This window comes from Mesoplodon densirostris, chromosome 19, assembly GCF_025265405.1.
Source record: "Mesoplodon densirostris isolate mMesDen1 chromosome 19, mMesDen1 primary haplotype, whole genome shotgun sequence".
NCBI classification, from domain to species: domain Eukaryota; kingdom Metazoa; phylum Chordata; class Mammalia; order Artiodactyla; family Ziphiidae; genus Mesoplodon; species Mesoplodon densirostris.
Window position 1 is genome coordinate 1,999,789 of NC_082679.1, and position 13,509 is coordinate 2,013,297.

General features: G+C 42.3%; 1 protein-coding gene across 1 annotated transcript in view; it reads right to left on the bottom strand.

Annotated features, from left to right (window-relative positions):
* Positions 1-13,509, bottom strand: part of LOC132480660 (uncharacterized) — a 50,238-nt gene that overhangs the window by 18,812 nt on the left and 17,917 nt on the right. The window contains exons 4-6 of the mRNA XM_060085041.1: positions 10,711-12,337; positions 568-751; positions 210-338 (exon numbers count right to left, since the gene is read on the bottom strand). Coding sequence (XP_059941024.1) covers positions 210-338; positions 568-751; positions 10,711-12,337 — 1,940 coding nt within the window. The remainder of the gene's footprint in view (positions 1-209; positions 339-567; positions 752-10,710; positions 12,338-13,509) is intronic.

Consider the following 13,509-nt stretch of genomic DNA (forward strand, 5'->3'; position numbering starts at 1 on the left):
ATCATTTAGCCTTCACGCACTGATGAAACACCTGTCGGAGACCCAAAACTGTGGTAAGACCGCGGATAAAATAACGAGTCAGCGGCACTTGTTTTAAGTAAACGACGGGGGCAAAGAGAAACCCAATGGCTTACTCGGCCTCCAGCCTGCCCGGGAGCCCTCTCCGAACCAGCGGAGAAGCAGCAATGCCAGCAATACGGTCCACTCACCCGCGCCGGGCCCAACCACGACGCCGCCATCACGGGACCGTGAAGAGAGAGCGGGGCCAGAGAGGCGGCTCCAGGATTCAGCCGCCCGCCTCCTGCCCAGAGCAGGGGGATGAGGGGGTTGGGGGGGGGTCACCTCGGCCGACGGTCGCACTCCGAGCCTCAGTTTCCCAGGCGCAAAATGCGCACGAGGCCCAGGCCGTCGCGTCAGAGCTGCGGGGACGGGATCGGGGCCCCGGCGGGCGCTCACGGGACACTCCCGTTACGGAGGACCCGGGGCGGGTGTTGGGCTAGTACACCGACGCGGAGGTAAGACACACCCTCCTCATTGGCCTGCCCAGCTCGGGGCTGGGAAACGCACCCGGCCCACCGCCCCGGAGGACCCAGCCGGCACAGACAGATGACGCAGCTCTCCAAATGGTCGGAGGTCCCGCCTCCGCCGGCGCGCGCCGCAGGGAACCGCCCCCCGTCCTGGGCCGTCACTGGCCCAGCATCGGCGCAAACACGCGGCGCTCAGCCGTCTGGGTAACGTAGTATTTTTCCCCCTGCAAACAACCAGGTGTGTGGAGCAATTTGCCTCAGAGCATCAGCGAAAGCAATATTTCTGGACTCTCTCCTCAAACACCATGAATGGTCTCTATCGGTGGAAAAAGACTCCCAGACTCCCAGATTTTTTCTGGCAAGGAATGTGAAAAATGGGTCCTGACCCTGGAATTCTGTCACCTGCTCCCTCCTGTTCATCCCTAGTATCACTTTAAAGCTCACTGTGTAGAGCCCTGTAGGCCACTGTAAGGAAGTCGTAATATGTTCCCTGTGTGTTCTAGAATATACCCAGGAATTGTTAATATACACAGAAATGGGAATGATTGTCATGAAGGAAGAAGTTTATGCTCACACATTCCTAGAAACAGGAGGCAGGGTACATCACAAAGGGCCACGAGGGGGAGACCAGGATGGGTCAGGAGGTAAGAGAGGTGAAGAAAGCATGGTCCAGAGCTTTTATTGTGTTTCCAACGGGAAAGACAAGGCAGGGTAGGCTAAACAGTTTCGTATTGGCTAGTTTGAATACTGTCAACAGGCTTTGGAGCATACGGGCTGACCTTATTTTCCCGGCACAGGCCCTTAGATGATGAGAAATATAGTCTCCTAAGTGTAAGAGTCAGAAACAGGAGGGTTTCCAGCTTGGGGCTTTGCGTTGCTTAATTTACACATGAAAGAAACAGCCCCTAAGAGTAGTTTGTTACCTCTAAGAATTGGCTAGTCCTGAAAGGGGCAGTCTCGGGAATTTCCTGGCAGTCCAGTGGTTAGGACTCCAAGAGCTCACTGCTGAGGGCCCAGGTTCAATCCCTGGTTGGGAAACTAAGAGCTCACAAGCCATGCTGTGTATTTGGGGTCCTCAATCAGTTGTCCTTCGCCATTTTCAGAGGTGTGAGTCTATGAGAAGGGCGTGTGGAACAATCCCTCTAAATTACCAATCCCACGGGAGATAACTGGGCTCTTACTAACACCATCATCCCTCGAATACCTGCTTTCTACCTGCTCACCTGGACCGTCCCTCCTTGGAACTGCTCCTTCCTCTGTCCATGACTCTCTACCTTGTTGCAACTTAAAGATCACATCTGGCTTGATGCACTGACACGCTGTTCTCTGGAAGTGACATAAAAATAGCCAATTTGGGGCTTCCCTGATGGCACAGTGGTTAAGAATCCACCTGCCAATGCAAGGGAAACGAGTTCGAGCCCTGGTCCGGGCAGATTCAACATGCCGCAGAGCAACTAAGTCCGTGCGCCACAACTACTGAGCTTGCACTGTGGAGCCCGCGTGCCGCAACTACTGAGTCCGAGTTCCGCAACTACTGAGTCCGAGTGCAACAACTACTGAAGCCCGTGTGCCTAGAGTCCGTGCTCTGCAACAGAGAAGCCACCGCAATGAGAAGCCCGTGCACCTCAATGAAGAGTAGCCCCCGCTCACCCCAACTAGAGAGAAAGCCCACGCGTAGCAACGAGGACGCAAAGCAGCCAAAAATAAATAAATAAATGTATATATTTTAAAAGGACTAAAAAGGGGGATGGGGCACAACAACAACAAAAAATATATGCTTAATACACGGATCTCCAAATTAAAAATCACAGCAGGGCTTCCCTGGTGGCTCAGTGATTGAGAGTCCGCCTGCCGATGCAGGGGATGTGGGTTCGTGCCCCGGTCCGGGAGGATCCCACGTGCCGCTGAGCGGCTGGGCCCGTGAGCCATGGTCGCTGGGCCTGCGCGTCCGGAGTCTGTGCTCCGCAACGGGAGAGGCCACAGCAGTGAGAGGCCCGCGTACTGGAAAAAAAAAAAAAAAATCACAGCAGACAGAAATTTCCTTCAAGTCATCCAGCTGGTTAGAACAAGGCCAGGAAGTGTAACCAGGTGGTCTGACTAAGAGGGTCCATGCTCTTGACACTGCTCCAAGGAAGGGAAAATAGTGCCCATTTACAATTTAGCTTAGACCATTCAATTGTCAGGTGTGTAACATACCTGTGAACAGATTACAAATCTTTAACCCTCAAAACTCAAAGATGACGTCTTTGAGCATTGCAGAGGCACCTCAGCATCCGATAACTAAGACAGGAAAGGCAGTCTGCAGGCCAGAGTATGAGTACAAAGGGGAGAGGCAAATACTCCCAGAGACCAGATTCCTACAGATCTCCAGCATCACGTCTCTGTAGAGGGCCCTCCCAGCTGGACCAAATGCTCCCATACCATCTCAGTAAAACTCACAGACAGGTCCATGAACTTGACTAAGCCTGCAACAACACACCCTTTAATCTCCAGTTATGCACATTTAATGATGTAGGAATTATTATGACCCCATGTTCTTTAATTTTCTTTTTGTTGAAGTCAAAGGCTACCAGTTTCAACAGTGGGAACAAAAAGTAAATGAGAAACTGTTGACATATGTGCAATGGAAATACACAGCATTGACCTGGTCGTTACATCTTTGTACAAATAAAAACAAATAAAGGGAATATTTGCAAGTCAAACCACTGACGACATATCTAAATAGACACAGATTTATTGAGAGGCAAGATTCTTTCTCACCAGACATTCTCTATATTTTGTCAACACTAAATTAAATCTTGATCACTATGTAAGAATTTCCACTCTGACATAACTGATTGTTTTCGTTACAGTGATTTACATGTATATAAGCCTTCACCTCAAAGCTATGACTTATTTCTTTTTTTTTTTTTTTTTTTTTGCAGTATGCGGGCCTCTCACTGTTGTGGCCTCTCCCGTTGCGGAGCACGGGCTCCGGATGCGCAGGCTCAGCGGCCACGGCTCACGGGCCCAGCCGCTCCGCGGCATATGGGATCCTCCCAGACCAGGGCACGAACCCGTATCCCCTGCATCGGCAGGCGGACTCTCAACCACTGCGCCACCAGGGAGGCCCCTATGACTTATTTCTTGTTGTAGAAAACTGTATTTAATATTTGTTAAAGAAATTTGAACTTCCTCAACATTTAGGTATCATTTAAGTCACTGTGAAGAAGAGTTAATATAGCATGCTATCCTTTGAGCTTCAAAGTTTGCCCTTGGCTAAAGTTTGAGGCCTTAGATTTCGGGAGGCTTCCTATCATTCCCAGAAATGATGAATGGCTCAGTGCACCTACTGTTTGTGTAAACAAGGTGGCTTATGCTGCTAACCTGCTATGCTTCTGGAGGTCTAGAATTTTGTTATGCTCTAGACAGAGTGCCCAATAAAAATCATAGGCACTGAGGTTCTAATAAGTTTCCCTAGTAGACATTTCACACATGCAGTCACAATTCATTGACAGAACTTAAATTAAGCACTCAGAATTCCTAAAGCTTGTCCCTGGTTTCCTCTGGACTCCAGTCCTTGTATCTTTTCCCTTGACTGAGATTGCTTTGTATTCTTGTGCTGTCATAAACCATCGATGTTGAGTATAATATGCTGAGTCCTTTGATGCTTCCTAGTAAGTCATAAACCTGGGTAGTCTTGAGGGCTTTCAACACAGTCATTCATTATGACTTTTAAAGTCTTATAGATCTGTCCATAAAAGCCCATATAGTTTCTCTTTGTGGTCAATGTATGTCATATACTGTGCCAACTATACACACAGCTTTGTGTAAACACTGTGAGGGCGGCAAACATAAAAATACACTACTGTGTGGCCATTCACTAACACACACATTGAGTGTCTACTGAGGAAAATAAAAACGTAAAGTGAAAAGAATCAGACAGTGGCTGGATGTGAGGATGATGAAAGAAAAATGGCTGTGAGGTGTCTGGCTTGGTCAACAAGACAGAAGATAGTGGAATTCACTGAGACTGTTTTTTCAGGCACCTCAAACACAATGTCTAAAACCAAATGCCAACCTTAGCCCTTTTCTACCTCCCTGCTTCCTCAAACTCAGAGATTATCTATATTTCCCACAAAGTTACAAGAGATGATGCAACCATCGAAGACTGAGTTTGGTTTCTCACTCAAACTGAAAGGATGGCCAAGATGTACTATAAAATGAGAAAGGGGGTTACAGATCAAATGAGTATTATTTGATCCATTTTAGTACAAATGAATAGTGACCAGGAAAACAAAGATTCATACTACAAGAAGGAATCTAGGAAAGTGATAAGGGCATGGACTCTGTAGCCAGCCTAAATGGCCTCCAATCCCTAATCTCATACTTTGTAATGACTGTACAATTTTGTGCAAACTCCTTAATCTTTCTGTTCCTCAGTTTTCTGATTTGTAAAATGAGGATAATATTACCTATCACATAGACTTGTTGCAAAGGTTAAGAGTTGATGTGTTTAAACATTCAAAACAATGGCTGATATACAGTAATACCACATGTTTGCTTGCTCTTAGAATTATGATGGGTGCATCCTTATGTTGATGGTCTTGGCCAAATGACACATGCATAAACTCAGTGTATATGAATACACAGAAGGTGTGGAAGTATGAACAGAGGGTAACAGACATGAGAAATATTCAACCTGGAGACACAGATTTGGGGGAACTCTGTAGATCACTGAGTATAAAATGCATTGAGTGGGAATTAACTCACTCATGGAACACAAGTGAGAAAGCAATGGCCTTGGATGGACCCTGGGAAGCACATTGTTTAATACATGGGCTAAAGACACAGACTCTCTGAAGAAGGGTAAGAACTCACAGAAACCAGGAAAGGACCTTCAAGTCAGAGAGGTGGGCAACAGTCCAACAGTGATGGGAGGGCAGGAGGAGGCGAGAGGACAAAAGGGAACTTTGTGAGACTTGCTTAAGCCAGGCAACCATGGTGGAGGTCATTCTTTAGTTGTCAGTGGAGCAAAAGGGACATGAGGGGGTGAGGACGGGCAGTGGACACAACAGTCACACAGGGTGTATCTGTGAGAGAAAAGAGAAGGGCAGAGCTCAGTGCGCATGTAGGGCAGAAAGTGCCTGGGGGTGAGGAACACAGGTATAGATTGCGAGGACAGAGGGGATTCAGAGGGAGAAGCTAAAGACCAACAAGTAGAGGCACAGAAGAAAGACAGTGGCCCTATACAAGTTGGGGAATATGGGAGAATGTGTTCAACAACAAAGAGGAAGACTGAACCTGGAAGACGAGTAGCCCATTCTCCTTTGAGGCTATAACAAGCCTTAGAGAGCTCGGAAATTTTACACACGAATCTTCCCTGAAGAACATAACTCTGAACAATCTGCAGGTTGCCCAGTTTTATTTTCTTGAGAAATATGTGTGGATAACAACACAGAAGACGGCAAGTCTTCCATTCCTCCAGATACTTCAGGATTTCTATTCCAGTATCAAGATAAACCACCAGAGAACCACTGACTTTGGACTACACAGTTTTGCTTGTTTTCTCAGAGTCCTTCTTTGGCATCATAAACTAGGCAAAGAAATAGAAGATGTGTAAAAGAACCAAACAGAAATCAGACAGTTGAAAAATTCAAAAACCAAAACGAAACTTCACTGGATGAGCTCAATAGTAGATTATATATGAGAGAGAAGGAATCAGTGAGCTCAAAGAGAAATCAATGGAAATTAATCAACGTGAGCAACAGAGAAAAACAGACTGGGGGAAACAAAAAGATGGGAGCCTGAGAATCCTATGGAACAAGAACAAGAGAACAAAGGGCTGAAAAAACTATTTGAAGAATAACTAAAAATTTCCCAAATTTGCCAAATGGCATACACCACAAAATTCGAAAAGCTGAGCAAACACCAAACAGGATAAGCCCCCCAAATTTTACGGCAGGTTACATCATAATCAAACTTCTGAACTCTATATACAAGGAAAAAACACTTTCAAAGCACTTGACATAAAGGATACATTACAGATAGGGAAATAATGAGTCAAATGGCAGCAGATTTCTCAACTGAAACAGATCAGATTTCCCATCTGGAAGACAGAAGGAAATGACTTACTTGCCTTTCAAGTACTAAAAGAAAAGATCTGCTGACCCTGAATCCTATATCCCACAAAAATATCCTTTGGGAATGAAGGAGACATAAAGACATCTTTAGATGAAGGAAAACAAAAACATTTGTTACCAGAAAATCTGCAACAAAAGATAGGCTATAGATGTTTGTGGGGCAAAAAATTTAAAAAGAAACTGTTAATGGAAGAAACTTGCGATTTCAAGAAGGAAGAAAGAACAATGTAATGAGTAAAAGTAGAAGTAAACAGACTGTGTTTCTTCTGAGTTTTGTAAAAATTGTTTGACAGTTGAAGCAAAAAGAACATCATCCAATATGCTGTTCAGTATATGAAAAGGAAATACTTAAGACAATTATATTAAAAGAATGGGGAATGTAAAGGTACCCAATGGAAGTACGGTTTCCACGTGTCAAAGTGCTAAAGTGTTGATACCGTAGGCTGTGATAAGTTATGTATGTACAATACAATACCTAGAGTAACCACTAAAATACAAGAGATATACTCAAAAACATCACAGATATATCAAGTGGAGTTCCTAACATTAAAGTAACCCACAAGAAGGCAAAACAAACAACAAAAAGTACCCCCTCAGGGCCTCCCTGGTGGCGCAAGTGGTTGAGAGTCCGCCTGCCGATGCAGGGGATGCGGGTTCGTGCCCCGGTCTGGGAGGATCCCATATGCCGCGGAGCGGCTGGGCCCGTGAGCCATGGCCGCTGGGCCTGCGCATCCGGAGCCTGTGCTCCGCAACGGGAGAGGCCACAACAGTGAGAGGCCCACATACCGCAAAAAGGAAAAAAAAAAAAAAAAAAAAAAAAAAAAAAAAAAGTACCCCCTCAAAACCAAACAACAAGAAGCAACAAAAACATCATAAAATGGTAGTTGTAAGCCCTAAAAATATCAATAATTATTTTAAATTTAAATGGCCTAAATATACCAATTTAAAAACAGAAATCAGTAAGATGGATATAAGAAAAAGAGCCAAGTATATGCTATTCACAATATTCACATATTACATTACTTCAAATGTAACAATATAGATAAGGTTGAAAATAAAATTATGGAAAAATATAAACCATGCAAACATTAACCAAAAAACTCAATAGTGGCTATATTAATATCAGATAAAGTATACTTCAAAGGAAAAAATTTTAGAGGAGCACAAAGAAAGCATAATGATAAAAGGGTTATTACACCAAGATGACATAGCAATCCTAAATGTGTATGCACCAAACAACAGAGCTTTGAAATACATGAAGTGAACATTGACAGAACTTAAAGGAGGAAGAGACAATTCTAGAATTAAACTGCAGGACTTCAACACCTCTTTCTCAGCTGTTGATAAAAATACAAGGCAGGAAATCAGCAGATAGCGAAAATCTGAAAAACACCATCAATGAACAGTATCTGGTACATACATGTACAAACTCCACCCAATGACAGTAAGATACACACTCTTTTCAAGCAGCCTTACTGAACATTCATCAAATATCCTGGGTCATAAAACAAACCTCAAAAAATTTAAATAGCCAAATCAAACGTAAAAGAAATCAGAAGAAAGCACAAAATACTCCAAACACTGGGAAATGAAACAACATCCTTCTAAATAATCCATGGGTTAGACAGTCTCAAATAAAGAAATATTTAGAACTGAATGAAATGTAATTAGAACATAAGAAGCTAAAACAGTACTGTGAGGGAAATTTATAGAACTTAATGCTTACATTAGTAAAGTGAAAAAAAAACCCTCAAATCAATAACCTAAGCACCCACCTCAAGAAACTGCAAAGGAAAATACTATCAAAGCAAGTAGAAGAAAGGATATAATAAAGACCAGGAAAAAAAATAATAATTCAGTGAAATTAGGAAAAGATAGAGGAAAAAATGATATAAAGTGCTGGTTCCTTGAAATAAAAAAATTGATACATGTCTAAGAAGATTGACAAAGATAAAAGAGAGTTAACACATTTCCAATAATAGGAATAAAGCAGGGGCTATAAGTACAGATTCTGCTGCCGTCAAAAGGATAATAAAGGAATACTTTAAACAAATAAGAAAATTTAGATGAAATGGGACAATTCCTAGAAAAAGATAAACTATAAAAACTTATCCAATATGAAATAGATACTCTGAATAGTTCTACACATATTAAATAAAATAAATACATAATTAAAAAGCATCCAAAAGAAAAATCTCCAGGACTAAATGGTTCACTGGAGAATGCTACCAAACATTAAAAGAACAAATAAAACCAATTCTATACAACACACTGTCTTCCGAATAATAGAACACCTGTTAACACGTTAGGAGGCCAGAATCACCTAGACACCAAAACCAGACAATGACAATTGAAAAATACATAGAGAGAGAAAGAAAACTACATATCACTGTCACTCATGAAATCAGAGGAAAACTTCAACAAAATACTAGCATATTTAATACTGTAATATAATATATAAAAATAATTATACTCCATGACCAAGTGGGGCTTATTCCAAGGATACAAGGCTGGTTCAACATTCAAATCTCAAAGGAATGTAATACATCATATCAACAGGCTACAGAAGAAAAAAACACAGGATTCTATCAACTGATTACAAAAAAAGCATTTGACAAAGTTCAACACTCATTCACAATAACAAAAAAACTCAGTAAATTAGGAATATGGGAAACTTTCTAAACTTGATAAAGAAAACTCTATGAAGAAAACCTTACAACTAACACCACAGTAATGTTGAAAATCTGAATGTTTTCCCCTTAATATCAGGACCCAGGCAAGAACATGTTTTCTCACTACTAGTATTTAACATCATATTGGAAATCTTAGCTAGTGCAGTAGGACAAGAAAAGGAAATAACAGGTATACAGATGGGAAGAAGTAAAACTGTCTCTAATTGCAGATGATACTTCTATGCAGAAAATCCCAAGCATTCTATCAACAGAAACAGCAAGGTTGCAGGATACCAAAATAACATGAAAAATATATATATTTCTGTGTACTACCAAAGACTGTGTGGAAATTGAAAGTTTAAAAATCAATGCCATTTATAATTACTCAAAAAAAAACACCTATATATAAATCTTTAAAAAATTGTACAGGACCTATTACTGAGACTTATAAAACAGTAATGAAGTAAATCAAGCCATATCAAATAAATGTACAGACATAATGTTTTCATGAATTGGAAGACTCAAAACAGCAAAGATGCCAACTCTCAACAAATAAATCTGCCAATTTAACTCAATTTCTATCAAAATTCAATCGTTTTTTTCTGGTAAAAACAGACAAGCTTATCCAAAACTTTACATGGAAATTCAAAGTAACGAGGAGTGTTAATCAGTTTTAAATAAGAAGACTGAAGACAGAGGACCCACTTTACCCAATAAAAAGATTTACCACACAACTAGAGCAATTAGTAAACCAATAATAGTACAAGACCAAGAAAATGTCTGAGTATTAGGTCTTTAAAACCACATGAAGAAAAGGTTTGTCTTTAAAGAATCAAAGCCTAACTAGTCTAAAATCGTGCAACAGAACGTGCCCATTCATATGTTATTCTTATCTCCTTAAATATAAAGGTATTTGATGGCTCAAACCAAAAAATTAAGGTCCTTAAGAATAGAGACAATGTTTTAGAACAAAGGAGATGTTCAATGAAAGTTTTCAGACCTAACTCTCTTTAAACTGGATAGCAATGAATGTATATACAAGACACATAGAGTCTAGGATCTTTACCATGGAAACAAAACTATCCTCCTGCCAATTAACTAAGGAATCAATGACAAAGTGCCAAAGCTTGGCAAAGAAGTCTGAAAGAAACATTTTGCAGTTCATCTTCTATTTTAAGTCTCTCCCTTCTTTATTAAAAAAAATTCCTGAGATAACACTGAAGTGTAAACTAAGAAGAAAGACGTAGCTGAAGGTTTTCCTAAGTGCATAATAACCACTGGGTCTCTCTCCTTGATGAATTCTCAGATGTAGAATAAGGCTCTAGGTTGGGTCAATTTCCAATATGACTCTTTAGATGACAACTGATATCCTGCAATAGGTATCCTCACAGGGAAGAAAATTGTGGGGTTTCTCTTTGGTATGAATGATCAGATTCTGAGTAAGATGTTTCCTCTGGCAAAAGATTTTCCTCAGTGGTTACATGCAAAAAGTCTTTCCCCAATAGGAGTTCTTGAAGATTGACTGAGGACTGCCCACTTGTGAAGGTTCTTCCCACATCTGTCACACTGACACGGTTTCTCCCAGTATGAACCCTCTGATGCTGAGTGAGGGATGAGCTGCGACTGAAGGCCTTTCCACACTCACTGCACTCATAGGGCTTCTCTCCAGTGTGGATGATGGAGTGTCGAATGAGGTTTGTGCTCCAGCAAAAGGACTTCCCACACTCGAGGCATTCATAGGGCTTCTCTCCACTGTGAATTCGCTGGTGCCTGGTAAGGCCTGACCTGCGGTTAAAGGCCTTCCCACACTCCATGCACTCGTAGGGCTTCTCTCCAGTGTGAATGCTGAAGTGCCGAATGAGGTCTGCCCGATTGCTAAAGGCTTTCCCACATTCTTTGCACTCAAAAGGCTTCTCTCCAGTGTGGGCCCGTTTATGCAAGATAAAAGTGGAGCAGTGGGTGAAGGCCTTTCCACATTCAGTGCACACGTAGGGCTTCTCCCCAGTGTGAATCCGCTGGTGCCTCTTGAGGTATGACCTGTGGTTGAAGGCCTTCCCGCACTCGAGGCACTCAAAGGGCTTCTCCCCAGTGTGGATGACATAGTGGTGAATGAGGGCTGCACTCTCACAGAAGGCTTTCCCACATTCACTGCACTCGTAGGGCTTCTCCCCAGTGTGAGTCTGCTGGTGCCACATGAGGTATGACCTGTGTTTAAAGACCTTGCCACATTCATAGCACTCATACGGATTCTCACCACTGTGGATAATGTAGTGTCGAATGAAACCTGGCCTATCTCGGAAGGCTTTTCCACATTCTTTGCACACAAAGGGTTTTTCTCCAGTGTGGCTCCTGTTATGCAAAACAAAAGTGGAGCGGTGGGTGAAGGCCTTTCCACATTCATTGCATTTATAAGGCTTTTCTCCACTGTGAATCCGCTGGTGCTGTGTAAGGTGTGACTTGCGGTTGAAGGCCTTGCCACACTCCATGCACTTATAGGGCTTCTCCCCGGTGTGGACCATGTGGTGTTGAAGGAGATAAGTGCTCTTACTAAAGGTTTTCCCACACTCTGTGCATTCATAGGGCTTCACGCCAGAGTGAATCCTCTCATGTCGAGCAAGGAGGCGTTTCTTATTAAAAATTTTCCCACAGTCGTTGCACTTAAAGATACTTTCCTCTTCCTGAATCATGAGATCATTACCAGATCCACATAAGTAATGGTCATGGACAGCACCTCCTGGAGGGACCGGCTCCTCTACAATCCTTGAACACACACCACCAGCTGTCCCTAAGCTGCCATATTCAGAGCTTGGTTTCCCAGGGAGCTTCCCCTTCTGGGGTTCTATCTCTGGTCTCAAGTGTCCTTCTTGCATTTCCAGTGACCCTTCCTGATCGTTGATTTGGCCCAAATGGGAGTCCTCTGAAACTCTTTGTATTAGTTGTTGCTGGAGTGAGACTCCCTCAGACAGGGCTGGCTCACAAGTGGTAGGTTCTGTGGTCTTGGGCTTTCCTTTGTCACCTGAAAGAAATTCAATACACAGAAAGACCTGTTAATAATGCCAATATGGAAGAAAGAAAGTCAATATTTCAGTGAAAAAAATGAAGATGAAAATAGTGTCTCTGTGTCTGCCACGTTTCCTGACCTCTGAATCCCAGGATAACAATTTCTTTCTTTTCTGATACTTGGACTGTTGACACCTTGAAAGGGAGACCCAGAGAACTAGCTGGGTGAGGGGACAGGGTGCTGGAAAAAGACACGGTCAATTCCAGACTGGATAGTTATGCAAATAAGTAACTCATCTGGGCTCACAGAGAGTTCATGGTGAAGAGATGACTCAGTGCAAAGCCTGAAAGACCAACTATGTGATCAGAAGGTTGGGGTTTTAAGCCAGAGGATAACAACTAGACCTCCAGAAACAGAAGGAGGGCAGGAGACTGAGTCATACAGGCACTGATTTAATCAGTTGTTCTTATGTAATGAGACTCGGTGAAATTCTTAGGTTGGCAATATTTCATGCATATATTGCCATACATCAATGCCAGGAGGCTAACGAGTCTGAGGACGTAGTAGCTTATGTTTGGAACCTCTCCAAAATCTGTTCCTAAAAAATGTCTGATGCAAACCTATTGGACAAAGTCTTTACAACAACCATCTTAAAAAAGCTCAAGGAGCTAAAGGAAGATACAGAGAAAGTCAAGAAAACTAGGTAAAAGCAAAATGAAACCACCAATACAAAAAAAGAAAACCTAAAAAGAAACGAAAAAGAGGGAATTCCCTGGCGGTCCAGTGGTTAGGACTCCATGCTCTCACTGCAGGGGGCCCAGGTTCGATCCCTGGTCAGGGAACTAAGATCCCGCAAGCCATGTGGTGTGGCAAACAAATAAACAAAAAAGAAATGAAAAAGAAATTCAGGAGCAACAAGTTCAGTAACTAAAATGAAAAACTCACTAGAGGAATTCAAAGAAAAATTTGAGCAGGAAGAAGAAATAATCTGCAAACCTGAAGATAGGACAATGGAAAATATTGAGTCTGAGAAACAGAAAAAAAGAAAAGATTGAAAAATAGTGAGTAGAGCCTAAGGGACCTGTGATACACCCAATGAATCAACATACTCATTAGGGAATTCCCGGAAAGAGTAGAGAGAAAGGGTCAGAGAGAATATTTGAAGAAATAGCGGAAAACTTCCCAAA